At 34.0% G+C, this 27206-nt stretch overlaps 1 protein-coding gene across 35 annotated transcripts in view; it reads left to right on the top strand.

Moving 5' to 3' along the window:
• Positions 1 to 27206, top strand: part of GluClalpha (glycine receptor alpha 1) — a 182633-nt gene that overhangs the window by 107054 nt on the left and 48373 nt on the right. For 25 of the 35 annotated variants that reach the window (XM_067757005.1, XM_067756841.1, XM_067756786.1 and 22 more), the window contains 2 exons: positions 2836 to 2906; positions 21471 to 21540. In XM_067757005.1, coding sequence (XP_067613106.1) covers positions 2865 to 2906; positions 21471 to 21540 — 112 coding nt within the window. In that variant the 5' untranslated portion in view covers positions 2836 to 2864. The remainder of the gene's footprint in view (positions 1 to 2835; positions 2907 to 21470; positions 21541 to 27206) is intronic. The other 10 variants (XM_067756994.1, XM_067756938.1, XM_067756882.1 and 7 more) reach the window with 1 other exon arrangement.

Raw genomic sequence — 27206 nt, 5'->3', positions numbered from 1 at the left:
TACTTTGAAGACACCACAAAAGAAGAGAAAAAATAATAATAAATAATAAAAAGGAAAGTACAAACATTTGGACGACAATGACAAATACTGGAAGGGCAACTACTTATAAATTGGCTAACTTTTTTAAAAAATACAACATTAGCACAGCGTTTAAAATATCGAGCAGTCTAGGGCAAAAACTAAGAATTAACACTACATAGTTCAGAGGATCCGTTTAGCAGCCACGGCATATACAAGCTTTCCTGCGAATGACAACACAGTTCAATAGGACAAACAGAACGACAAATTAGAACGGGATTCAGAGAAGACCTTAGAGATTACAACAAAAAAACACGGAATCCAGCCATCACACCAGTGTCCAACTTTGCGAATCACATGAAAATAAATGCTCCCCAGCAAATAGCAGTGAGGTCCTTCACATACAAACAAAAGGCCGACGTCTGAAGGTACTCGAAAACATGAAAATCTAGAAACAAAAAACATTCGACGGTTGAATAATAAACGAACAGACAAACACGATTGCTGACACAATATTTGAGCCTTTAAAACTTGTTAACATAAAACAAAGGAATAAGACAGATACAACAGACAAACCAGCATCAACAAATAACACACAAAATAAGAAATCAAGCAAAAAAACACGAAAAATAGGTCAAACAACTAAAATTACTGATTTCTACCGTGCTCAGCTTACCACGTTAGTTGATCAGCGTAAAAACACACCCGTGTCTGAAGCAACACATGACACACACACATACATTAAGCTGGAGACATTGGTGCTTTATCGGTAACCGTATCGGTAACCTTTTAACAGCTGATTCGACCAACCTTATGAGAATCAATGCAATCGATTATTGGTGCCGCTAAAGTCGTAACCGTATCGTAGCCAACCAATTGGGTTTTGGTTTACCGTCGTAACGATAAACAGCTGATTACGTTAGGGATACGGATACAGCGATACGACATACGGCACCAATGACTCCAGCTTTAGCATTCAATTTGACAATATCTGCTCAGGCACTAACGAACTATAATATAAGACCAATGACAACAACAGATCAGAACGAAAATCGACACTGATGATGGCGCAATGCCGATACCGGTTAGTTTACAAACAAAATTTTACAAGGGTTGACGGAAATTCGTTCCAATATACGTCAATTAACCACCCTGTCGGAAAATCAACACAACAAAACGAAATGGATATACTTTTACCTAATTTGAAGACAATAAACAGTTGGCAACGCAAGTGAATCGTAAATTTTTTAATTCTTTTTGTGTTGCTTTGGCGTGTCCCTTGCGTTGCCTGACGATTAAGAACGTAGCCATTAAGGCGTGTGTGTCTAAAGTTAGCTTTGGACGCAACGCCAGCGACAAAACCGCATTGGAATTATTTAATTAATTTGAAGAAAAAAAAAGAAGAATTGTTAAATTTTTTCTAAATTCCAACATTATTCTGTGCATAATTATAAAAACAAATTTCAAAAACAAAAACTAAAAAAATTCTCTAGTGGTATAAAAATGCATTTCAGCGGAATCAATGTTCCGAGATCCATCGGTAGAGTTAAAACACTTGCGGTATTGCAGAACTCCATTTTACATGCTCCATTTCAAATTTAATTATATATATTTCTTTATTATACATTAGGGCGGGTGGATTAGTGGGAAGGCAAAAAAATCGCCCATTGCTCTGGGGGTCGGTCATACATTTGGACTCGATTGGAGCACTCTAAATGGGTCAAAGTGGAATTTTTCAAAATTTGCCCCTACCCAAAAGTTCGACCCAAATTGGGGGGGGGGGGGGGGGGGCATCAGAATTCATTCAGAGGTATGGTTCCTTCAGCAAAGTTTCTTATTTTGATCCCTAGAATGCGATTTTCACAGAGCAATGAGCGATTTTTAAATCGACCCGCCCTATTATACATATTTTTTTATTACTTTTTTTCTGGTTAAACGAGATCCATACAGACATTTTCAAAAAATTTCCATATATACGAAAAACATGAAATCATAATTTTTTAAATTTCTTACATTCGACCTATTCATAATTTCATCACTTCTCCAAAAAAATATAAATAAAAATATTAATAATATTGTATTAAAACCATAATTTAAAGAAATGTATAGCATTTATGTTGTTATAGAAAATAAAATCGAAATATTGATATGTATAAAAATATTAATATATTAAGTAAATAAGTTAAAAGGATAAGAAATGGTATTAAACGAAAGCGCTGAGGATATATTGTGTTCTAAAATATAAAAATAATATATATGAAAAAGTTTTAATTTTTTTTTTTTAGTAAACATTTTTAAGTTGAAACTAAAAAAAAAACAATACACAAAAAACTGCAAAAATGTATCATAAAATTATAATTTTTTACCAAACATTGCATCAAGAATTTTATTTTATTCACACTTATAATTGTTGTTCACCATTAAAAGGGTATATTCACTAAATAGCGCAAGATGGGTTGCAACCTAAAAATCCGTTAAGCTAATTGTCATAGTAGGCAATTTGTACTTAGAGTACGCTGAGTATAAATAAAAAAAACAACCTAGACTGAACAGTTGTTTCTGTCCAATGCGCTCCTTACTAGGTTTAGTGAATACCCTTTATAAAAATAAACACACAAGAGTGTAAAATTTACTTTGGTTAACCTTACCATTTTGGAATTTTACATACAAATTTAATCAACATTTTAATTTTACTTTTGAACTCCATTTACTGATTTTTTTTTTTTTTTTCTTTTAAATTACCGAGCACATTTTTTTGTGCGTATAATTGTGTACAATTTTTTTTACTAAATCGTCAATTCGAATATAATATTTTAGAAAATGTGCCCACGTATGTCTATGTCAACATGTTCCTACGGTCAATTTCGAAAATCGACGATTATAAAATGGTGAGTTCTGAACAGCAGTTATCAGCAAACACTTAATTATGCAATACGCCTCTACAAATTTAATATTATAGTACACACCATTTTTTTCTTATTCTGCAATTTTTCTTACAAGTCACTGAGTGGTTTAAAGTAAAGGTAATAAGTTAGTCTTCTTCGTGATCCGAACAAGTGAGCGATTTCAAAGAGAGAAAGCGAAATAACACGTGATTTTTATATAGTAGAGCAGTACGCTCCCTCTCAATTGCGTTCTTCTTCATCTTAATTGAGGGCTTACCATGGCGGAACGATACAAGGTGGCAGCATGGTGACATATCTACAAACATAAACAAAAGTTCCCAGTACTTTGTTTTTGTAAATTCGATGGACAAATGTCAAAATCGTACTGCGCAGGAAGTTGATGTATCAAATCAAATAAAAAAAGTTTATAATCAGCTGTCCCGTGCTGCCACCTTGTATCGTTCCGCTGGGGCTTACCTTATAGACCAGTGGTCGTCGGCTAGTGAAATAATTATTGGCGCCACTTCACACGTATTATTATTCTCTTTCGTTTAGTCGTCGCTGAACACAATGATGACATGATACGAAACATTCATTCTCTCTCAATTCGTTTCCAGGAATGGGTCTTAAAGTTCATTCAATTGTAAACATTGGTTCATTCGTTTGTAAACAAACTTCATTCGTTTCCAAGAATGGGTCTTGAAGATCAGAGTTGCGTAAACCGCGCAAAAAAATTCCAAGAAAATCGGTGCGTTTTCATTATTTTTCATTTCAAGTGTATTCAACTACATAAGCGGATCAAAAATGTGTAAAAAAAGGTACAAGAAATAACAAAATTAAATGAGATGTTATATTAACGCACGAAAAGAGATAAGTACATTTTATCTTAGCTAGAGGGAGCGAAATAACACAAATAGATCAGTAACAAATAAAACGACAAACGATCATGATTGTCATTCGTTTGTGCGCTTCGGCTAGGCTGCATGCCGATCCCTGCCCAGACGATAACAAATTCCGCTATAAACCGCCAAAGCAAGCCACGCTATTTTCTTATGATATTTTGCAGTCCTTTGAGACCTTTCCTTAATACTGTTGCCAACGGATGTCGATATAAAAACTTTTCCAGCCGAGGCGTTTTCAATAATTTGGCGCGCTCGCTAAATTTTTAATTATGTACCACGTTTACGTACATATATCTTCCTAGTTACTTTTCCCTTGAATGCTCCAAGGACCAGTTAAGCTGATGTAACTTTGCCATTTATCAATAGTGGAACTCCATGAGACTTAATATCATGGGCTTTGATCGTCTAGAAAGAATTTTTCTTATAAATTGCCTTTTCAGTTTAAGGTAATGAATTCCTCTTGAATTTCAATGATGGTTCGTAAAAAGACAACCCCACCTATGGCTAGAAACATGTAACTGCTTACAGAAAATTATTTATTTATTAAGAGCAAAATGCGCTTACTCCTTCTCCGATGACAGCGAGTAATTTGTCTTGTTCTCATTGGCAATTGAACCAATAAATAGCAATTCTGACGAAATATTATACCCTTACATCTAATAGACCAACCTATGCGAAGCAGCACCGCATGGTTCATCATAATACTTAATTGCTCCACCAAGCTCGCTGCAACTCCATAGTGTTTGGAGCGGCAGTACGGAGTGAGCGGTTACATAAATAGATTAAATATTTCTCTCACCTAATAGGTGAGTCACCTAATAGGTGAGATAGCAGAGTAGAGAATCGATAAAAACCACTCAATGACTTAATTGTTTCTATTCAAGGGCTTTTTTAATACACACATCTCTTTAAAATTGTGCACAAACTACATACACACCGCTGCAATGCAAAGCTCATTGGGCACAAATCGTCAGTCATGAGCTGCGTTTGGCTTCAAATATAAAAATCGACAAATATTAAACACAGGATTTCCCGTTAAAAAAAGATGTATTCACAGTTGAACTGCGTGTTCCATTCAGACTCTGCATTTCCAAACTCAAGACTCTCTCACGTGTACTATAACTCCAAACAGCTGCTGAAAAAAGCTCATTATGCTTTCGTTTCCTGCTATCTGAATTCGATTTTCGTAAAAATCTCTGTTTTTTCAATGTGCAAACTAATACACCGTTACTAAAAATATATATTTTCTTTGTAAATTACCCAAGCAAAAATAATACTAATGCTTTTGTGTTGATCCAAAAATTAATTTAAGATAAAGTTTGTTTTCTACCTATAACAGTAATTTACATACATAATAAAGTAAATAAGCGAAATAAATATATCGCACACTAACTACAAGAGAGTCACAACTTGAAAAAATGTGAATGTTCAGGAGAGAAGAAAAACGGTTTATGTGAAAACATCTGTAATGTTATCCTGAAATCCAGTTTTACAAAGAAGGATACCTTCATTATAAAATGAATTTACGAAATTTTATTGTAATTATTTGTTTACGGACAAAATGTATAGCAATTTTGAATTATGACTATTTCTAAGAAAACTTACTACTCGTACATTCACAATTATTTCATCAAAAAAGGCACATTTCACAATAATACAAGCAACTTTACTCACTCTTTACGTATAAAAAGACACAATTTTAATTAATACACAACAAAGTTAAAAGCTTTTTGCAACAAGATAGTCATAATTTAAAATAATAGACTTTATGCGTAAAAAAACTGTTCACTTGTTCTTAAGCACATTGACACAACTAAAAATAGTACTCTTTAGTTGATAGAGGCCAAGCGATGCAATCAACACCGAAACTGGCATAACGGTAATTTTCCAGTTAAAGAAGAAAATAATGACAACGAAATTTAAGGGGCAGTTAGAGATTTGTACTGTGAATTGGTTTATGGAAAAAACCGATTTTGAAAAATTTTAAGTTGTGACTCTTTTGTAGTTAGTGTGCGATATGTATTTGTAAATGATATTGAGCAAAATCAGTGTATTTGTCTAATAACACAATAATTCAATTCTCTCTCTCTAGAAAGCATGGGAAAACCTAGAAAGATTTTCATGTATCCAAGTTGTATAAACATATGTTTTATTGAATTAAGCAAATTATTTTATTAAAAACCAATCAATTACATGCAATCAAATCTTGAAAATATGGGTACATGTGTGTAAACGTACATTTTTTTATAATATTTGGTATAAACGAGCTACATACATACAAACTCGTGTAAAAAATCCAAAATTTTTATTTCTTTAAATGTACTTTCAAATTTAAGTTTCTGTCGTAAAAGCAAAGTAAAATCGAAAGAAAGGTAACTATATAAAAGTAGCACTCTCTATGTGTATTAAATTTGGTCTAAAAAAGGTGAAATATTTTCTACGATTTCTAAAGTGAGAGACTACCCCTAAATTAATATTTATGAATTCTATGTAAAAACTAACGGCCAAATTCATAAAAATTGAAGCTTTTTTAATGAGTCAAACTGTTTGACGTAATAGCCAACATGAAGCTGAAGCACTGGCGTCATAAGAATATACTTTTAACAATTCTGTGTTCTGACAAACCAGCAAATTCATACTTTAAAATCGGCCACACGACAAATACTATTGTCAAGTAACTAGATGATTCCTCCCCTCTTGGTGCACATACGCCAACAATTTCTGCGAACCATTCCGCCAAATATATCTAAGTGATGCCAATCATGCACCCTCCCTTCCTATCGTCACCCACGGATTTATATGGGTTGGCTAAGGCATCCTGCACGGGCTTTGCTTACGCTGCCCACCGAAGATCTGGCCTTCAGCCCGAACTGTAGAGAGACGTTTTGTGGCGCAAACCAACTCAGGAAAAGTCAAGGGGGTAACTCCATAGCAACAGGTTTTAATGACTACCTCCGAACTGGATTTAACTAAGAAAGGAAAACAAATTGATGATATATGTATAAAGTAAACCACAAAGGGAAAGAAGTAAATGTAAAAAGTATAAAACAGAAGAGGAATAAGAAAAAAATTATAATAACAATATCGATAACATAACGAAGATTAGGCGAGAGGAAGGGGAAGATTATAAGTCAACGTCGAAGCCGGAACCTAAACCAGGACGCCGTGTTAGTAATTTTTTATAGCAGAGTTAACGCTTTGTTATCGATATGCTCTTGGTTTGCTATCGAAGTGTGACAAATTTGCTATCGGTAACAAAGGTTGTCAATGAATTACGGATTTTTTGTCGACGAGTTATACGGTTTTTGATCGATATGTTATCGAAAAAATATGAATTTATTATGGAAAATATATCGATTGTATATGGAAAAGTTATCAATATGATACCAAAAATCAGTATGATGTCGACAAATTATGTAAGCATAATCAATATTTATCATAAAGTGATGGATTATATATCAAAAACTTATTGAAAAAATGTCAAAGAGCTATCGATTTGTTACCAAAAAGGGTATCGATTTGTAATCCAAAAGTTATCTTTTTGTTATCGGAGTTTTGCTACTTCGTTATCGAATATTTATCGAGTTTTTGTTGAAAAGTTATCGATTTGTAATTAAAAAATTATCGATTTGATTTCAAAAATATAACGATTTTTTATCGGAGTGTTACCGGTAGAATTTAACTATAAAATCTATAACGCGGCTATATTAAGCTGATAAGTAATCAGCAAGAAGCTGATAATATCAAAGCTTTAATTCAATGAAAATAATTCACTGTCGATATTATTAATAATAAAACAATAAATTGGTGTTGTTGAAGCGTTAACATGGGAAGTGTTATCGACGTTGATTGTCCTCTGTCTGAATTAGATACGTCACGTTCCGGTGACATGCACCATCAAGATACTAGCCCGACCATCTCGGAAACTATTTAATATGATCACATCGAACCTTCTAGGCCATCGGTTGTTAGAGATAAGATGCCGTCGAAGCTCTTCTCAAAAAGCTACAAACTATTTATTTCTGATAAAATTGGCTCTGTTGTTGTTCAACTTCGAGCGAGCTCCAGTTGGCTTAAAAACATTATACTGTTTTCACACAGACGGCTTATTGAATAATAAAGGCAGTTTTCTACATTAAGACGCTTATTGAGCTCAATCTTCCCTACAAAATTCGAATCTATTATTATTTCATTAGCAGCTAATCGAATGCCTTATGAAGTCAAAAGCACAATGCAACTCTGTTAGTAGCGTTCCGCTTCCGTTTCCGCTTCTTAGTTTTCAAAGCAAATGTCATTGTCTGCATGGCGGAACGATACAAGGTGGCCGCATCGAACAGCTGATTATAACCTTTTTTATTTGATTTGATACATCAACTACCGGCGCGGTACGATTTTGGCATTTGTCCATCGAATTTACAAGTACATGGAATTTTTTTTGTTTGTAGGTATGTCACCATGCTCCCACCTTGTATCGTTCCGCCATGATTGTCTGTCTCATCCTTCATACTAATCGAGCAGTTACTTCTGTGTGAAAGCAAAAAATTTACGATTTCATTGGCAGGTGAAATGAGATCATTAAGTTTCTGTGTGAAAACAGTATTAGTCTTCTAGACGTATGCCTGTTGTTTACACATCGAACTTCACCAGTACTTCGTATTCACACCTTTTTTAATTTGAAATATTTTGCCTAAGTAATTCTAAATTTTCTAAATATGTAAAAAGAAATATGCTTACGACATGTTATTTAAGGTTGCCACAACTTCAGAAAGTTTGATAAATTTTAAATTTATATTAAATACCATTGCAATTTCATTTTTTATGAATTTGTGGGGAATCATACAATTTCTATGAAAATATTATCCAATTTTTTGTTCACACTTCACACTTCGAATTGAGTTCATTCATTTTAAGCTTTTGATTTTTCATTGTTAAAATTTTTTTTGTCAACGCTTGAATTTTTTAAAACACCAATACTTATACATAAATTGTAAATTCTAACACTTACACGTATCAAGCAAAAAAGTCTGTTGCTGTATGTTTTGTTGCATTTCATCCATGACTATTATATAAGTATGACGACGCCTGTACGTGATTGTAACATTGAATACTTACTCGTATTAACAAAATTTATTTTAACATTACTAAACCATATATGAGTGTGTGTGTCTGTTATTTTTCCAAATTCTTGTCATTGCTGCTTTTTTAACAATAATTTTCATTAAGTTTTTTGGCCATTAACCCTCTATAACTCATCACCTCGAAATAATTTTATTTCAATTAAATCGGATAGATTAAATTATTTATTTTGTATGGATACTATTATAAAAAGGGGAGTGTAGCCGACAGGCAACAATGAGCAACAGTGGAAAGAAAATTATCAGAAAGGTTATTAGCGATTAGGATAGGTGGAAATTTCTTTCTATTGGAACTTTCGCGCATGCATCGATCAAGGAGTCCGCAACGGGAGGTATTTTAAAGATTCTGTCAACGTCAGGGTGGCTCCTTGGAAGACATTTGCTATTGTCATTGAAACGAAGATTTTGCCGTATCTTTTCAAATCTGTTGCAAGACATAACCTGTGGAATTAAGAGTTGTGCCTAGGATGGAACTCCAATGGTTGGTTACCGTGGGTAGCTTGACAAGTGACATACGATATACGACACCAGTAAACTGTCGGATTTCTATCTCAAATACTCTGAAATTATTGTTTAGATCTTTCTGTGCCAAATAGATGGTTGTCTCAACCAAAACTTTTTTATAACTTCTGGTCGAAATAAGTAAAGAAATAACTGAATGGAAGCCTCAAGCTCCAAGATATCAGATGTCAATGAATCGTTTCCAGTAAACGACAGCTGCTCTGAGCTTAGCTCTAAACTCATTTTATTCCAAAGTAACGGTAGCTTTTCAGTTTTTTGTCGCTTTGATGGTGGAGCTGAAGTACTTATGACCTCTGACCGAAATGGGGCGACCTCTACCGCTTCTTCATGGATGAAGTTACGGTCGTCATCGTTCACGTACTCTACTAATTCATCTACATCAAATTCGCCTTCAAAATAGTCTTCATTCAGCTCTCCGAAATCTGAAATAAAATCTGGGTCGAAATCAGGGTCAGCCAAACTATCATCATCAAAGTCGAGGCAATCTTCACTTGCGTAATCATCATGGAGGGCGCAGGCGATCTCGCTGTCAGTGAGAGATCGTAGTCGACGAGACATCCAAAAAAAAAAAAAAAATAAGTAACGCAATCACGGTTTTCATGCAAGATATTTCCTCTTTTCACATAATGTAGCCTACAAGACACAAACACTAAACACCACCCACTGACAAAATACTGAGGATATATCTAAAACAAATAGTGTCACAATGAACTCTGAACTCTAAAATGCATAAATAAATGTAAGGCGCGATAACCTCCGAAGAGATCTAAGGCCGAGCTTCTCTTCCAATTTGCGTCGTGCTCCTCTTGATTTTCCCTACAAATTGGCCGGACGGGACCTACATGTTTTATGCCGACTCCGAACGACATCTGTAAGGCAGATGAGTTTTCATTGAGAGCTTTTCATGGCAGAAATACACCCGGAGCGCTTGCCAAACACTGCCGAGGGGCGACTCCGCTTAGAAAAATTTTCTTCTAATTGAAAAATCTTATTTCTAAAATTTTGATGTTGCTTTGCCCGGGGTTTGAATCCAGGGCATACGGTGTGATAGGCGGAGCACGCTACCATCACACCACGGTGGTCGCTCTCTGAACTCTTACCTTATATATTTTTACAGAAAATATCCACAATATCCTCAAAAACTATTTTTTTTTTTTATTTTTTTAATTTAGCACTTGCACAGTGTACGAAATTTTCCACTTCACTGACAATATCACTTACTTTGAAAAGGCTAACGGTACTTTATGAGCAAACACATGTTTCGTAGAAAGAATGAAACGTAGACTACAGTCTACAATGCTTGGCAAAACCAAAAAATAATTTCTGCGTGAATTTACGAAGGTTAAATGATATGTTGCCTGTGGTCTACAGTATGTTACAGAGGGTTAAATTATCGATTCCATAAAATTTCATTTAACTCATTTTACATTAATTTATTTTACTTTTCATATAAAATTATGAAATTTTAAGATTAAGAAAAGTTTACTTTAACAAAAATGGTTTATGTTGTATACCAATAAGAAGTTATATAATTAAAATAATTTAGGCATAAGTGTATAATGAGCTAGGGTTTTCCCGTAGTGTCATAACGTTATAATGTCCTATTGCGATCATAAAACCTAGATATAGACATTTTTTTTTCATGAACGACGAGTTTAGCCAACTGTCATATAAAAAATAGTTTTCCTTAAATTTTAAAGAAACGGACTATTGCAATTATTCATAACCAACGCTTTAAAATGACAAAAACGCCGCCAGACAGCTAATTAAACACGTTGAGTGAATGTTGCGAGAATAGTGTGTACTTTTAGCAAACACAACTGTTGATCTGTTGTTGTGTGATAACTTTTCGAACGCACCGTTGAGTGTTTTTTAACCACTTAACGGTTGTAATTTGACGTCAAATTACTGGGCCGAAATTTGTTTATTCGGCTGTCTGGCAGTTCTTTGAGGTTTTAAATTGTTGGTCAAGAATACCATTTTTTTCTTCATAATATTATAGTGAAACGTACAAAATAATTTAAGAAGTCATTTCCTTAAAATTTAAGGGTAGTTATTTTCAAAAACAAAATTTATATCACTGAAACTGGCTTAAACATGTTTACAACGTAACAACAAAATTTGTGTTCGCTGAAAGCGCTCAATGTACCTACACTCAGTAATTTGACGTAAAATTCCAACCGTTCAAAAATACTCAACGGCGCGTTCAGGAGAATATCACACAACCATTGTTGTTGTGTTTGCTGAAAGCGCCCATTTTGACGATGTGGCATATTACGTCACTGGGCGCTTTCCAGCAAACACAAATGTTTATCAATCGTTAAAAGCCGAGCCACAATGAACGTTTTCATATACATAAATGCGTTGAACCCAATCTTTTGCATGATGAGTAGATTGCACTTATTTTTATGGAGAACGGCAGATTGAGCGAACCTAGGACCATCTGACATACAAAAGTTGGCAATCTTAAACTTTAGTTGCAAACAAAGCATAAGAAGAAGACACTTGCTTTGGCTAAAGTTGCTTTCACTCTTTGCAATTCCCAATTGGGGTCAATTATTGCAAAACAGGAATTTTAATTTTCGTCGATTCAATTTAAGACCGCTCTTTTTCACGCGTTAATGAAAATTGAACTGGGTTGGACTTCTCATTTTCTTCTAGTCTATATCTAATTTCGCATAGCAATAGTACATGTTGTTGTTGTTCTTGTTGTAGCGATAAGTACACTTCCCGACGGTTTTGGGGAGTGTTATCGATATTAATGGTTTTTTGCCGGATGCAGATCCGGTACGTTCCGGTAACAAGCACCATTAAGGTACTAGCCCGTCCATCTCGGGAACGATTTGTTATGACCACATGAAACTTTTTAGGCCACCCCCTCGATCCATGAGGAAATTGGGGTCGCCAGAGCCACGGCTGCTAAAGAAATAGGATGCACCACGGGTAGGTGAGGTTGACAATTTCGTTGGAGAATTGCGCTGGCAACTCCTTGAATCAATTTGGTATTCTAGTCGCCTCTTACGACAGGCATACATGCCGGGGGTATATTCTAAGCCCCTTAACCTGCTGGGGTTATCAAGAGTACATCCTGTGTGTTTTTATTGATTGAATGATATCAATGAATACATACACTGAAAGAAAAAATATGGTAAAATAAACCGAAATACGGTACATTTTCGCCAACTTTTATCCATCGCAAATAGCTGTTGAATCAACTTCGCACAAGCTGTTTCAATAGTCAAAACATCAATGCTAAATTATTCATCGCATGTCAGCTGTTGCGCAGTGATCTTACCAGTTAAAAAACTGTTAAAATAACAGATTACCGTCAATATTAGAATAACAGTGAAGGCTGTTGATATAACAGAGTGAGCGCCATGAGCATATGTTGCTCTTTGAAATTGGTGGTTGTTCGCTATTGCATCATTCTACAGGAAAATTAGTTAGATTGATCGAGAAACTGTAATTTTTACAGAATCTTGGTAATCTGAGACCAACAGTTTCTTTCTCTTCTAAACAAATAAATTAACAAACGTGTTCGCTTAACAAAAAATCGGTTGAATAAACCATAATGCCTAAATGTTATAATGTTAAAACTAAGAATTGATGTATCTGCAGTTGCATAATCAAACTCATTTACCTTCTTAAAGATTTCATGAAATGCACTGTTAGAATCACTGTTAAATTTATTTTCTTCGACCCATTCAATCATCACAACTTCAAGTACACTTTGTAAAAATACCTTTATATGCTTATTTTATTCATTTATTTAAGTTCAATCTTGAATATGCTAACCACACAAAGCTGCAAAAAGAAAAATTTATAAAAAAAGTTTTAACACGAAACTTCAAAAGTCGGACAGAAGTGAAAATGCCTTAATCCTTATATATGAAAAGCAACTCTTAGAAGGGGAAAAAATACAATCGAACGAATACTATGTTTCCACCAAACACAAACACTGTGTTTGCCAACTGTTTTATGCAAAATATCTCTTAACAGAAATTAAATTTTTTATTCTAGCTTTCTGATAATCGATACCGGGCTTAAAACGTGTTTTCCGATATTTCTTCCGATATTTTAAGAAGTGTTTTAGCAGTCGGTCGAATTTGGCAACCACGGAGTTTGGGTTTGTTGAAAACGCAATATATTACACAAACTAAAACATAAAATATGTTTACTAAGCATACCTACAGGAAGATAAAAAAAAACTTTAGTTTGAACAATTTGTATATAAAAAAACAGTTGTTGGGTTGTAAAAAAGTAAGTTTTATATTTTAAGCAGGAACACAGAATTAAAAAGCATACATTTTATATAGTAGTTAGATAAAAAAAAATTTGTATAAATAAGGTATGTATGTAAAATGTATAATTAATATTTGTACATATAGATATTATTACAGGTAGGCGCACAAAACTCATAAAAAATATTTTTTTTATTTAAGTTTCGTCTATTTAGTTCAAAAATATTTTCTTATATAAACTCTATATTTCGTGAAACTATTAGTAAGTTATGTGATTTTTTTTTTTAAATAAATAAAAAAACATGTCACCCGCTTTGCACTGACTTAAGTGCAATTAAGAAAAATACATAATTATTTATGTAAGCTTCCGCAATAATTAGGGAAATAAAAAGTGCGAGTGAAGTAAAAAAAACCTTTTTATTACTTCAATTAAATGTTTCGTAGTATATGTTCAGCTACTCGCCGATGCTAGGTTAGTAATGTTAGCAGAACTTTGTCGCCTATAAATAAAAACATATATTAAATGCTCATTAGGATATTTAAATTTAACTCATATATATATTTAATTAAATATTTTTATTTGGTTTTCTTAGATTTAACCATCATAAGAAACATATTTTTATTTTCATTTACTTGTTTTTTTTTCTTATGTTAATATAGCTATTATCTTTAATTTATTATTAGTTTATTAAAAGTACTATTATTATAGTTATTTTTTATGCATCATTATTTTTTTTTTAATCATTAGAGTTAATGATTATTGCTTTTTAACCCTAAGTTTGTTTTAATTTATATATGTGATTTTACTATTCTCTGATAAGTAAAAATTCCTCTCCCAGTTTGTGTTTTTGTTGCTTGCATATGAATAGTTGCATAATTGTTGCATGTGGATGGACATAAAAAAATATAAATTTTTTGAACCAAATAGTTTATATTTGTTTATATAAGGGTAGTTTATTTAAAAAAAAAAAAATTATAAACTAAACAAAATTTTGTATACCATTCTCTAGGAAACGTGCCAGCTAAACTGCAACGCGAAAAGTTAAAAAATAGTAAAGATTTTATAAAGAGTGTAAACATTTTAAAACTAGGACCAATTCCATTTGGCTCTTTGATTTGTATTCCTGTTTTATCAAAACTTTATGTCCAAACATTTTTTTCTGTGCAACTCTGTATACAATTTAATAATGTTCTTTATTTGCTCTTCAATCAATGCATTTCCGTCTTATTTAACGGGTTTTTGATTCATAAATGGAAGTTGGCATAAAGCGAAAATTGTTTAAAAAATTCAGCTTTTTATATTTTTTCTCATAATTAATAATACTCGTGTTGTCCAAATTTTGCTGCGCACTTAAATAACCAATAAAAAAAACTACAATTCTTTAACATTAAAACTTATTTGTTTAATACTTTTTGAAAAATTTATACTTCGAATCATCAACACATACATACCTGCATGCCAAATTCGTTATGAAATATTGGCGCCCGAGCAGGTATGAAATTCAAATTCACCGCGCAATCGGACTTGTTTTCTAAAAGTTTCTTTTTAAGAAGTGTGAAGTTCTGTACTTTTACGCAGATCCTAGTAGATATCAAAAAAACTATTATTCAGTACAGTAGTATGATTTTTGTGAGTATTCTTCTTGACAATGGATGATTGCTTTAGGGTCGGAACATAGCAATATATTTTAAGTAAATAAAATTTAAGGGGTAAATATTTTTTGAGCTTTGTAAAACATTAGTTAAAGAATATTTATTTATAAGAAAGGGAGCAATACTGGAAAGAAAAATAGCATTAAAATAAATCTTCTGGACGAATAAAAAAACATATTCGTACAAAATTTTTTTGCTACTCAAATATATATAATAATTTAATAAAAAAAAAAAAATTTTAAGTCATCTCAAACTCATTAATTCTTACGCATATGTGAAAAATATTTATTTTCAATGTTTCCTAAGAAAACCAGCTGTATTGCCCTTCCTAGGTATTCGGAAGTACAAGTATTTCGGTCCTCTGTTTTTTGAAAGTCAAACAAAAATTCAGTTCATCGAATATGTTTTGTGCAATTACTGTTTCGTTTAATATCGGACCCAAAAATTGTTTTATTCATGAAAAGCTATATTTCATGGAACGATTTTCCATTGTAAAATTTAGTTTGTACGTTGTACTTTCTTTCGTGTATTATTTCGTTCGTGATAATGCCGACACCGACGTGAAATTTGGCAAGCAATATCCTTCCAATATCGAAAATATGTCTACATTGAAATAAAAATTAATGCCAATTTCACACAGAGGCTTAATGAATTAAGTTTTCCAAATTAAGGCCCTAATTGAACTCAATCTTCCATTCAAAATACAAATTCTTTATTACCTCATTATTGGCTTTATTGAATGCCTAATCGAGTGAAAGATCCAGTCGGTTTTGCTTGGTACTTCGAATTTTATTGTCAATTTAATAAATGACAATCAAAAATAAATTATTTTTAATAATTTACGAAAAATAGAAAAACACGAAAAAATTTCAAAATTTAAATATCTGCATTTGCTGCAAAAGATAATATGGCCTTTTTGCGAAAATAGGCACATATTTGGTTAGGTGCAACTCTATGGGTAGTTGCGCATGTATTTTATTTTAATTGTATTTATAGTTAAGAAGGAAACGGCTGCTTTCCATTTTAACTATTTTTTGTAAAAACAAAATATTTTTGGGGCCACTGACAGATGTTCGTTTAATGAAGCAAAAGACCCTGTATGAAAAGGGAAACTTAATTATTTCATTAAATAGAATAGTGATTCGATTAAGTTTCTGTGTGAAAACGGTATAAAAATATGGTTTTTTCCGGACGAAGAGTAAAAAAAAAAACAGCATTTAAAAAAAAATTGAATGTGTACCCTTTTTCTTTGCCAAATAAAGGCGGCCAAAAGAAACACTTTCTGAAAAAATTTTCGAAATTTTGTTAGTCTTTAAATGCACGAAGGTATGTGTTGTTTTCCTTTCAATCAAACTATAACTTATAACTTTTTTTTTTGTAAATTTCAAACCTTGAAAAATGGTTGATCGTGTTTAAGAAGAAGTACAAAACTTTTGTATACCGTGAAAACACCGTAGCTAGGTAAATGGTTTATACATTATGGGCAACTTCTTTCACACTCTTAGTACTGTTTTCACCATCTTCGATTAACGATAACTGGCATTTTATTTGACAGAAATCGTTTGGTGAACTGTCAAATAAAATGAAAGTTATATTTAATTGAAGTTAATGATAACGGAACTTACTGCCACTTTTATATTTCTCAGTCAAGGATCAAAGCTTTTTTTATACTCAGCTGAGCAGAGCTACCAAGAGTATATTAATTTTGTTCGCATAACGGCATAAACTAATCGAGATAGATATTGACTTCTATATATCAAAATGATCTGGGCAAAAAAAGAAATTCATTTACCCATGTCCGTCCGTCGATCTGTCCATAAACACGATAACTTGAGTAAATTTTCAGGTATCTTAATGAAATTTGGTATGTAAGTTCATGGGCATACATCTCAGATCGCTGTTAAAAATGAACGAAATCGGACTATAACCCCGCCCACTTTTTCGATATCGAAAATTTCGAAAAACCGAAAAAGTGCGATAATTCAATACGAAAGACGGATAAAACGATGAAACTTGGTAGATGGGTTGACCTTATGACGCAAAATAGAAAATTTGTAAAATTTTGGACAATGGACGTGATACCGCCCACTTATAAAATAAGGTAATTTATAAGGGTTGCAAGCTGTAATTTGGCAGTCGTTGAAGATATCATGATGAAATTTGGCAATAACATTACCCCTATCACTATTTGTGTGCTAAATAAAAATTAGCAAAATCGGAAGACGAACACGCCCACTTAAAAAAAAAGAATTTTAAAGTAAAATGTTTACAAAAAATTTAATATCTTAACAGTATATAAGTAAATTATGTCAACATTCAACTCCGGTAATGATATGGTACAACAAAATACAAAAATAAAGAAAATTTGAAAACGGGCGTGGCTCCGCCCTTTTTCATTTAACTTGTCTAGAATAATTTTAATGCCATAAGTCGAACAAAAATTTACCAATCCCTGTGAAATTTGGTAATAGCATAGCTTCTATGAAGATAACTGTGTTCTGTGAAAATGGGCGAAATCGGTTGAAGCCACGCCCAGTTTTTATACACAGTCTACCGTCTGTCCTTCCGCTCGGCCCTTAACACGATAACTTGAGCAAAAATCGATATATCTTTACTAAACTTAGTTCACGTACTTATTTGAACTCAGTTTATCTTGGTATTAAAAATGGGCGAAATTTGACTATGACCACGCCCACATTTTTGATATCGAAAATTTCGAAAAATGCCATGATTCTATACCAAATACGAAAAAAGGGATGAAACATGGTGGATTGGTTTTTTGAGGCAAACTATAACTTTAGAAAAAACTTTGCAAATGGGTGGGACACTTACCATATTAAGTAAAAGAAAAAGTTCTGCAGGGCGAAATCAAAAGCCCTTGGAATCATGGCAGGAATACTGTTCGTGGTATTACATATATAAATAAGCGGTACCCCACAGATGATGTTCTGGGTCACCCTGGTCCACATTTTGGTCGATATGTCTAAAACGCCTTCACATATACAACTAAGGGCCACTCCCTTTTAAAACCCTCATTAATATCTTTAATTTGATACCCATATTGTACAAACACATTCTAGAGTCACTCCTGGTATACCGTTGAGGCGATTTCTCGAAAAGGCGTCCACCTATATAACTATGGCCCACTCCCTTTTAAAATACTCTTTAATACCTTTCCATTCGATACCCAAACACATTCGGGGGTTACCCTAGGTTCATTTTCCTACATGGTGATTTTCCCTTATTTTGTCTCCAAATCTCTCAGCTGAGTATGTAATGTTCGGTTACACCCGAACTTAGCCTTCCTTACTTGTTTGTATTTTTTTCAGCTCTCAGCAAAAAAGGGAATCTTTCATAAAGCAAAAAATGCTGTCACTTAAGGTGAAAAAAAAAAATACTTCTCAACTTGTAATCAAGTGTGGTTCTTTAATTGAACTCAAATGAAGGATTCCAACACTGCAGCATTTTCACTAAAATAAAACTTGCATAATTTTTTTAAATTTATAACGTTTCTGTAATTGATATTAGAGAAAAATTGTAAGTTTACAAACGGCGATGGTTACTAGGACATGTTTCTGAATTTCACTTCTTCATCAGCTAGCTTTTCGGGAGCTGAGCGTTGAACTCGTTGAATATGAGCAAAGCTCGCTAATTAAATACATATGATCATATTGATATAATAGTAACAGCGGAAGTATTAAAAACAAATACTGTAAAAATCCGAACAAATGTTACTAAGCTTTCAAAAGCACGCCTAAAAATCATATCCACACCATTAGGAATAAACTACATACAGAGTGTATGTGCCTACATGGTGATCAAAAGGAATATAAACAAGAAAGGCAACTCTTAGAGACCAATTGTACAGCGAACAACGGAACATTCATATGGCGTAGCAGCTAAAAAAGGCTTGCACTGATATGAATGTTGGAGACTCGAGTTCAACGCTCAGCTCCCGAAAAGCTAGCTGATGAAGAAGTGAAATTCAGAAACATGTCCTAGTAACCATCGCCGTTTGTAAACTTACAATTTTTCTCTAATATCAATTACAAAAACCATTGTATAAAGCAATATGAGCAAAGCTCGCTAATTAAATACATATGTTTATAACGTTTCATTAATGCTATCAACCACTTGCTGACTTCTCACAATAAACAGCTTTTGGCTTTGGTGTTACCACCTTAGAGACAATTTTTTTCAACTCCACCTCGACTCGACATCCAATGTAGTATACCAACTGGAGAGATGTGTTGAATATTCATTTGAGAACTGTACATTTCTCAAAACCTTTCAAAGGTTGGAAAAAAAATTGAGAATGACGTTGAAGGCCAACTCGATAACTATAAATTTAACAAAATTTCTCAAAGGATTGATGTTGGATAACAACTTGAATACTATCAGGTTTAAGAATAGTTCATGAATGATGTTGAAAATCAACTCCAGAACTAAGTATATATTTCTCCAAGACTGCAGAAATATTTTTCCATGTTTGTTGGGTAATCGAAATCCCGCTGTTGCCGTATTTACAAATTATCTAATAATAAAAGAGCACTGTTGCCGTACAAAAAAGCCTACCCCAAAGGCGGCCTTAAACTGCGACTGAAAAACTGCTCTGAAATTTAAATTTGACTACAGTTTAAGCATACTAAGTTTAAGCTTAAGGGCCCATTACTGATACTTAGCATAGACTTGACTTGAGAATTGTCACTTACAGTTCTGTTAAATGAACATTGCATGTTACTGATTACTCAAAACTTAGCAACACTTAACTTGACTTAGAAGTCTGTTTAATTTAGATTTTCTATGTAAGTTCTAAGTGACGTTTACATTTTGAGATGCCATTTCTTTGTTTCCATTTCATTTTGACATTTTCTCATATTGATTATGATGCCAGATTGTATGCGCTAAGTGGAGTATAATCGTGGCTAAGTTGCCAAATTTACGCCAAGTCAAGTCAAGTCTATGCTAAGTTTAACCAACTACTAAAAAACTGGGCCAAAGAGGTTAGGAGTAAATATATATACTTAGATATATTTGAATACATATATGTATACATTATTTATTAAATAACCATATGTTATATATAACTATTTTTATGGAATGCTAATTTTATTTTATGGAATGTTTGTCTACAAGTTTGTAATAAAATCGCCTAATATTACATTGTACTTTTCAAATACGTTTGAATTTTGTTTTTTTTTTGTTTTGAAATTGAAAACCTCGCACAAGTTGCATGAGACGTTACCATAATATCTTATAAATCGACGTATACTAACCTATCTAATTTTTGCTAGTCGCTTACGGTATTGCATACGCTTTTGATGTTGCATTATGTATTTTGGAATGAATATAACGCTTACTTGCTTGATCTGTATAAATATGTTTTTGAAATGCTTGAAAAACCACATATATTTTTTTATGCGAAAAATTACTTACACCGAATCATCACTACCCGCTTCAGAGGAGACAATTGGAAATATATACATATAAAAAATAAGCCCTTTAGAAATTAAGAAAACCGATCTACTGAGAGTCAATGAAAACAATGCAAAACGTCACATAACGAAAACATAGAACCCATAAAAAAAGAAGCAAACAATCGAGAATAACGCCCATTCCACAATATTCGTATTAGCCATGATTTCAGATTTAAATTCGCTTTTAAATAGTCACCCAATCAGCCGTGCGATTTATTATTACCCATTCACAAAATTGCATACGCAAAAAAAAAATACCGCTAAAACAATATATCAAAGCTTATATAAACTTTTTGACGAATTCCTTATTTTGCTAATTACATATATGCGTAGAACCCCATTCAAATTCATTAAAAATAACAAAAAAAATATTCACAAAAAAATTGTTTTATGCAATTAATCCATTTCACCCTTTTGCGAAAGAACGCAATGCCCGGCAAAAAAAAAAAATATTCCAACGAGCGCTTTAGTTAAACAGAAAATCCATTGTAGTTTATTAGTACCAACCAAACATTCATTGTAAAAAATATTAATCACTCATTTATTATTATTATAATTAAGTATATTAGTTGATTATTGACTTACAATGTATTTTACTAATCGAAATTTTTTTGCATGCATTTTTGCGTGCGTACAGGAATACAGCGTGCAGTTAACATTTCGCGAACAGTGGACAGATGAGCGACTGAAATTCGATGATATACAAGGTAAAGTGGAAACTATTAAATTATAGCAAACAACTAAAAAAATTGCAATTTTCAGAAAACGCGAAATACTGTGTGCCTCCCACACAAGCGCTAATTCAATTTTTATACCTTTCATGAACATGAAATCGTATATTAACTTTGGTCCGATGTTTGTAACGTTGAGATATATAGAAGATAGACTCACCATTAAGTATACCGAATTGATCAGGGCGACGAACTGAGTTGATATTGTCATGTCCGTCTGTCTGTCCGTCTGTCTGTTTGAATGCAAACTAGTCCCTCAAATTTTGAGATATCTCAATGAAATTTGGCACAAGGATGTATTTTTGTATTATATTAGATATTTGTCGGATCCGGTAGGTTCGGACCACTATAACATATATCTCCCATACAACCGATCTTTCAGATAAGACGATTTTGGTCATTCCTGCCGCAATTTATAAAATATAAATGTGAAACTCAGTGATATATATTCTAATATATAATAGAAGATATCCTGCAAAAATCACTTTGATCGGAGCTATATATAGTTATATCCCATACAACCGATCGTTCAGATAGAAAGAGTTTTGGCCATTTCTCCCTTAATTTGGAAAGTTTAAACGTGAAACTCGGTGACGTATATTTTAATATATCATAGAAGATTTTCTGAAAAAATCCCTTTGATCGGAGCTATATAAAATATATATCCCATACAACCGATCGTTCAAATAGAAAGATTTTTGGCAATTTCTCCCTTAATTTCCAATATAAAAACGTTAAACTTGGTGATATTTATTCTAATATATCATAGAAGATTTCATGAAAATATATAATATATATCCCATACAACCGATCGATCAGATAGAAAGATTTTTAGCCATTTCTCCCTTAATTTCCAATATAAAAACGTGAACCTTCGTGATGTATATTCTAATATATCATAGAAGATTTCCTGTAAAACTCACTTCGATCGGAGCTATATATAATATATATCCCATACAACCGATCGTTCAGATAATGGTTTTTTGACAAAAAATCATGGCAAATAAATGTTTTTTCGATAACAAATCGATCAGTTTTCGATATTTTTACGATAACAAATCGATAAGTATATGTAAGCTAGGATAGGTTAGATATGGTTGAACCGACTGGTCCATGAGGACCTCACATAGACTGAATGCGTCCATAGTTTTGCCAGAAATTTGCGAAGCGACCAAACTGAAACCCCCTATCAGGACCTATGTTATGAAATAACTCCGTCCTCATGGCAAACACTATAAGCTGTTTAGGAGCCATTCTACTTGCAGCGGGTGCCGTTGTTTGCGTGCTCCGCTTATCACACCAAGTGGCCCCTTGGCAGTGATTTGGCAAGCATTTCGTGTGTATTTTTGCCATGAAACATGTAAATCCCGTCCCGCTAATTTTAAGCAAAAATTTAAAGGAGCACGATGCAAATTGGAAGAGAAGCTCGTCCTAACAGCTCTTTGCTTCTAGATCTTGATAGCTGTAAAAGCTGTAGTCTTAGCCTTGCGAGCGTAGAGCACGGGCACAAAACGTGCTTGATCATTTCCATCTCCAACCCGCCCCCTTCATCCACTATCACTGTCCTCAGGGCCGCCGAGAGAAAATCCGGGCCCGGGGGCAAAAAAATACGGGCCCCCATACTAAAATGAACGAATTCTCAAAATCAAAATTACCACCTTTTACATATTTATATGCATTTGTATATACAAAGTATATTTAAGCGTATACATGCATACGTATTAGGCTGAGTCGATTTATTAACCGATATCGCGCCATCGATTTTTCGATAGGATTTGGGCTTAGGAAGAAAAAGTTCCACTACGCATACCCAAAAAAATAATTTTGGAGCCTGCGGAAAAAAATAGCGAAAGGGTCTATTTTCCAACCAAAACACTCCCCAAAACCCAAAAGTTATCTGGTTTTTTTTTTTTCAAAAAACTGTTATCGCCAACGTTTTTACATACATACATACATACATGTATATCGCTGTATAAGAATTTGCATCATACCGAATTTTTCTGCTGGAACAGAAAACGAATTCAACTTTATGCTACAAAGCCAACGCCAAAAACCAACAACACCTTATGCGGGGTGCAGACACGTTAAAAGATTTATAAAATTTGTTGAAATTTAAAATGCTATCTACGAAAGGTGATTAAAGGTGTGGTTTCTTTTATTTTCTGTAAGCAAAAAGCTTGGTTAGCATTTTGAGATTACCGTGCCCCTCCAAAGCCCAGGCCCAGGGGTAAGGAGCCCCTCAGCGCCCCCCCCCCCCTCTCGTCGGGCCTGACTGTCCTAATTTAAAAGCATGTGACGGCAGAAGGCAGTGAAATGGAATACTCATCACGAGCCTACAGTCCACTATTTTCAATGATAAGAGTAAATTGGTTAGTCTAAGGTTGAAAGACCTGCATATAATCTTCGACGATTTGCAGCCCCGCGCTTGGTTCTACGCTTTTCCTGCCTGGTCAATCATGCGCAGCACTCGCCTTCTTTTAATCTCGCCCAATCTGATTGAAACGTCTATGGTCAAAGCTTAGCTAGCCCATCCACTTTTTCATTTCCATCTATTCCCACATGCCAAGGGATAGCTTTAAAAGCTATATTTTTTCGGTAACTTTTCGGTAATAAACCGATGACACGTGAATAATACCGATATTCCTTCGAGAACAGTTTCTATTGATAACAAGCCCATAAATCGTCGATAACAAACTTTTAATATGCCGATAACAGTCTGATAATCAAAACAAACCGATAACTTTTCGTATTCGTAAATTTATTTTTCCGAACCCTGCTAAATGATTACAAATAATACCAAAATTATCCCGTAATAGTCGCAAATGAAACAACCTAACTTTTTCGAAATGGCTCCGGAATGATCCCAAGATCCATACCAATCTTAAAATGGTCCCGAAACAATCTCGATATAGTCCCGAAACAATTGTGTAAATAATCCCGAAATGTTCCATAACACATTTTCACATTGATTTCGAAACAGTAACTAAAACAATGCCGAAATGATCTCATAATAGTCTCGGAATGATCCCAACGAAAAAATCCCGAAATTATCACAAAAAATTAACTCCCAACAGTCAAGAACAGGCCCGACGAGAGGGGGAGGGGAGGGGGGGTTAGGGGGTCATTTACCCCGGGCCCGGGCTTTGGAGGGGCCCGGGAATCTCAAAATGCTATCCAAGCTTTTTGCTTACAGAAAATAAATAAATTATAAGTTGAGGCAGTTAAGCCTTTTGCAAATCGTAGCCAAGGATTGAAACAGGCACTAAACGAGTTACTTGGGCTAAGTTCGACAGCGGAAACATATGGTGACGTTAATGGCGTTATTCAATACATCAGCAAGTATGAATGTATTTTGTTTTCCTCCATTTGGCTCAAGATTTTGACAGTTATTAATGAAAGAAACATTACTCTGCAAGCCAGGGATACTACGATCGATATCGAAGTTATAAACTTAGAAAGTTTGATCTCTGATTTAAATTCGATCAGAAATCAATTGGGAAAACATTTACGCGAATGCAAAACAGACGCCACTGGATTGGGAATCTCACCAAAGTTTCCTGACGTTCGAAAGAGGAATAGTAAAATACATTTTTATGAATGTGAAGAGAACGAGACAATCAACGACGATCACGAGACTGATTCCAAAAACAACACCTTTTTGGTGATAGTTGATTCGATTAGTATTACCGAACGATTTGCTGTCATGAAAAATTTGAAGAACACTTTTTCTTCTTTGTGGCAATTTGGATACATGGATGAGGTTTCAATACGAGAAAATGCCGTTCAATTTGTCAGCAAATACAATTCAGACGTTTTCGAGAGTTTAGGAGGTGAAATGATCCACTTGAAGCACATTTACTCAGCAAATTTTAACGAAAATCTGTCACCATTTGAATTGTTGAATGCTATCTGTGCTCTAAATCTAGCTACAATTTTTCCTAACATTTGTGTTGCTCTACGTATTTTTTGCACGATACCTGTTACGGTAGCTAGTGCTGAACGCTCCTTCAGTGTTATTGGAAGGATAAAGAACTTCTATTGATCGTGTTCAACTCAAGAACGCCTTACAGGACTTGGCATGCTCTGTATTGAAGCACCAACAGCGAGGCAGCATATAAATATGTAAAACACGGTAATTTTCATTTCGAGAATTTGTTCATTTTAGTTTAGGTGCCTGTATTTTTTTCCCCCGGGCCCGGATTTTCTCTCGGCGGACCTGGTCAAGAAATTATCTCAAATTGGTCCTGGCGACCGCTCTTACATAATCCCAAAAATGTATGATTGGGATGTTGCATGGTTTTTCTGGTTTAAATTTTGAGGAATGACAATTATTTGCAAATCCCTATAATAACCGTATGTTAAGTTTCTTACCATTTCGGAAATCTATTTGTGTCGCAACAAAAACATTTTTTAAAAAACCTCAGGCAAAAAATTACTTGATGGCCGCCGTGGTGTGGTGGTGGTGTGCTCCTCCTACCACGCTGAAGATCCTGGGTGTCCCGGCAAAGCAACATCAAAAATGTTGAAATACTTGGCAGTAAACCACGTCTCTGTATCCACCTGCCAAGACCCTGTACTTATCAAATGGCTGCATTGCCATCGGTCCTTAAATAATCTATAATATTTAAAACCTTAGGTACTATATACAATGGAGAGCCCCCCTCACCCTGCTAAAATAGTTCTTAAATTATTCCGAAATAGCCCTGAAAGGAAATAATTCAAAATTCGTCCCGAAATAGTGTCAAAATGATTCTGAAAATAATGCAGAAGTGATCCTGATATTGCTCCAAAATTGCATTTAAATAATGCCGAACTGATTTATACTGGAATTCTCTAGCTTTTTTTCATGACATTCGCTACCTGTCACAAATCACACACACAAGATTGAGCATTGCGCATGTAAACAAAAGATCTGCTGTTTTTTATGGGCAATTTTTACATCATTTTCCTTTAGCTCTTGTTTTTCTCTCTTTCTTTCATTAGCTCAAGCAGTCAAGTGGGTAGCCACAAATCCAAGGCGAATCTATACCAGGTGGTGACAAAGCGAATTCAATCAATTCCCCGTGCAGATGAATGTCAAGTCAAAAGAGAATTTTCATAGATTTCGATTAACTGACATTTTGTTGTACAAGGCTTTGTATGGGAAATTATCAAGAATGCTTCTTCTTCATCAGCTGATGGGATAACACCACCTGTAATGAATTCGCCTTGCACAAACCACACACAGAAGATTGCGCATTCACCAGTTCAAAATTGCTTCGTTCTGCGCAAGGCGAATTCATTACAGGTGGTGTTATGCCATCAGCTGATTGCTTCTTCTTGATAACTTTCCATACAAAGCCTTGTACAACAAAATGTCAGTTAATCGAAATCTATGAAAATTTTCTTTTGACTTGACATTCATCTGTACGGCGAATTGATTGAATTCGCTTTGCCACCACCTGGTATAGATTCGCCTTGGTTCTGCGCATCTACGGCTGTCGCGAATGGCCAGAGAATGAAAGAACGGTTTGTTTTTTTCGCACGGTTATTAAATTGAAAAGCCATGAATTGTCCATTTGTGTTTCAAATCAGCTTTTCTTTTAAATGTGTATATAGAAAATTAGACTACATATGTATTAACATTCATTTCTATAATCTAG

Source organism: Eurosta solidaginis, chromosome 1 (assembly GCF_040869045.1).
Source record: "Eurosta solidaginis isolate ZX-2024a chromosome 1, ASM4086904v1, whole genome shotgun sequence".
Lineage (NCBI taxonomy): Eukaryota > Metazoa > Arthropoda > Insecta > Diptera > Tephritidae > Eurosta > Eurosta solidaginis.
The sequence above is the reverse complement of the archived record's forward strand: the minus strand, read 5'-3'. Positions and strand labels throughout refer to the sequence as shown.